The sequence below is a fragment of the Numida meleagris genome, unplaced genomic scaffold (assembly GCF_002078875.1).
Source record: "Numida meleagris isolate 19003 breed g44 Domestic line unplaced genomic scaffold, NumMel1.0 unplaced_Scaffold307, whole genome shotgun sequence".
NCBI lineage: Eukaryota > Metazoa > Chordata > Aves > Galliformes > Numididae > Numida > Numida meleagris.
Window position 1 is genome coordinate 173,495 of NW_018364545.1, and position 2,887 is coordinate 176,381.

At 51.4% G+C, this 2,887-nt stretch overlaps 1 protein-coding gene across 1 annotated transcript in view; it reads left to right on the plus strand.

Annotated features, from left to right (window-relative positions):
- LOC110391149 (zinc finger CCCH domain-containing protein 4-like) overlaps positions 1-2,887 on the plus strand; it is a gene marked incomplete at its 5' end in the record, with an annotated part of 7,163 nt that overhangs the window by 2,383 nt on the left and 1,893 nt on the right. The window contains 1 exon segment of the mRNA XM_021382892.1: positions 1,595-1,708. Coding sequence (XP_021238567.1) covers positions 1,595-1,708 — 114 coding nt within the window.

The following is a 2,887-nucleotide window of genomic DNA, read 5'->3' on the forward strand; positions in this document are numbered from 1 at the left end:
TTGTGGGTCCCTGCGACATTAAAAATGCCCTTTGCGTGTCCCTGTGTCCTCGAAAATGCCCTTCATGGGTCCATACGTCCTCAAAAATGCCCTCTATGGGTCCATATGTCTTCACAAATGCCCTGAATGGGTCTGTACGTCCTCAAAACTGCCCTGAATGGGTCTGTATGTCCTCAAAAATGCCCTTTATGGGTCCATATGTCCTCAAAAATGCCCTTCATGGGTCCCTTTGTCCTCAAAAATGCCCTTTATGGGTCCGTATGTCTTCAAAAAATGCCCTGAATGGGTCTGTACGTCCTCAAAAATGCCCTTCATGGGACCCTTTGTCCTCCAAAGTGCCATTTGTGGGACGCATGTCCTCAAAACTGCCCTTCATGGGTCTCTATATCTTCAGAAACACTCTTTATGGACCCTACATCTTCAAAAATGTCCTTTATGGGCCTTAGATCTTCACAAATGCCCTTCATGTGTCCATACGTCCTCAAAAATGCCCTGAATGGGTCCATATGTCTTCAAAAATGCCCTGAATGGGTCTGTATGTCCTCAAAAATGCCCTTTATGGGTCTGTACGTCCTCAAAAATGCCCTTCATGGGTCCCTGTGCCTTCAAAGATGCCCTTTGTGGGTCCCTATGACATTAAAAATGCCCTTTGCCTGTCCCTTTGTCCTCGAAAATGCCCTTTATGGGCCTTAGGTCTTCAAAAGTCCCCTTCATGGGTCCCTGTGTCTTCAAAAACACTCTTTATGGACCCTAAATCTTCAAGAAATGATGGCTGGGAGTCCCTACATCCTCAAAAATGCTCTTTATGGAGCTGAAATCTTCAAAAAATGCTCTTTATGAGTCCATATGTCCTCAAAAATGCCCCTTATGGGTCCGTAAGTCTTTAGAATCGCCCTTCATGGGACCCTTTGTCCTCTAAATTGCCATTTGTGGGACGCACGTCCTCAAAACTGCCCTTCATGGGTCTCTCTATCTTCAGCAACACTCTTCATGGGACCCTAAATCTTCAGAAATGATGGTTGGGAGTCCCTACATCCTCAAAAATGCCCTTCATGGACCTGAAATCTTCAAAAAATGCCCTTCATGGGTCCATATGTCCTCAAAAATGCCCTTTATGGGTCCGTATGTCCTCAAAAATGCCCTTTATGGGTCCGTATGTCCTCAAAAATGCCCTTTATGGGTCCTTATGTCCTCAAAAATGCCCTGAATGGGTCTGTATGTCCTCAAAAATGCCCTTTATGGGTCCATATGTCCTCAGAAATGCCCTTTATGGGACCCTTTGTCCTCCAAATTGCCCTTTTTGGGACCCTTTGCCCTCCAAAGTGCCATTTGTGGGACGTACATCCTCCAAACTGCCCTTCATGGGTCCCTGCATCCCCAAAGACGCCGTCCGTGGGTTCTCACATCTTCATCCCCCGAGGCGATGATTTGGTCGAATGAAATCGGTGTTGATCAAGGGGAAAGTTTGGTGAGAGAGAACTGGGGTTCCCGAAATGAAGTTGGGTCCCCCAGAACCAAAGGTTTCCTATAAAAATTCCCCCCCCCCCTCAAAAAAAAAGCCCATGCTGGGGGCTGACTCCTGGTTCCCTCGCAGCGGCACGCCTCCTCCAGCGAGGATTTCTCCGACGACAGCGACGATTCCGATTTCAGCCCTGGAGAGAAGGGGGGGCACCGCCGGTACCGGGACTACAGCCCCCCCTACGTCCCCGTGAGTAATGGGAGGATGGGGTGCGGGCCCCGAAAATGGGGAAATTGGGGGTTTTGTCATTAAAAGGGTCTCGGCAACATTGCCAGTGGAATCTCAGCAAAGCCCCTGGTGGGATCCCACCACCGTTCCCAGTGAGATCGCATCACTATTCTCAATGAGTTCCCACTTCCATTCCCAGTGGGATCTCACCTCCATTCCCAATGGGATCTCACCACCGTTCCCAGTGGGATTCCAGCACCATTTCCTGTGGGATCCCACCACTGTTCCCAGTGGGATCCCACCTCCATTCCCAGTGGGATCCCACCACCATTCCCGGTGAGATCACATCACTATTCTCTATGGGATCCCAGCACCGTTCCCAGTGGGATCCCAGCACCATTCCTGATGGGATCCCAGTACCATTCTCTGTGGGATCTCACCACTGTTCTCAGTGAGGTTCCAGCACCGTTCCCAATGGGATCCCACCACTGTTCCCAGTGGAATCCCACCACTGGTCCCAATGGGATCCCACCTCCATTCCCAGTGGGATCCCACCACCATTCCCAGTGAGATCACATCACTGTTCCCAGTGGGATCTCACCGCCATTCCCAATGGGAACTCACCACCGTTCCCAGTGGGATTCCAGCACCATTCCCAGTGGGATCCCACCACTGTTCCCAATGGGATCCCACCTCCATTCCCAGTGGGATTCCAACACTATTCCCAGTGGGATCCCACCACCATTCCCAATGAGATCACATCACTATTCCCAGTGGGATCTCACCTCCATTCCCAATGGGATCTCACCTCCGTTCCCAGTGGGATCCCAGCACCATTCCTGATGGGATCCCAGTACCATTCCCTGTGGGATCTCACCACTGTTCCCAATGGGATCCCACCTCCATTCCCTATGGGATGTCACCACTGTTCCCAATGGGATCGCAGCACCGTTCCCAGTGGGATCTCACCTCCATTCCCAATGGGATCTCGCCACCGTTCCCAGTGGGATTCCAGCACCATTCCCAGTGGGATCCCACCACCGTTCCCAATGGGATCCCACCTCCATTCCCAGTGGGATCTTGCCACCATTCCCAGTGGGATTCCAGCACCATTCCCTGTGGGATCCCACCACCATTCCCAGTGAGATCACATCACTATTCCCAATGGGATCTCACCTCTGTTCCCAGCGGGATCCGAGC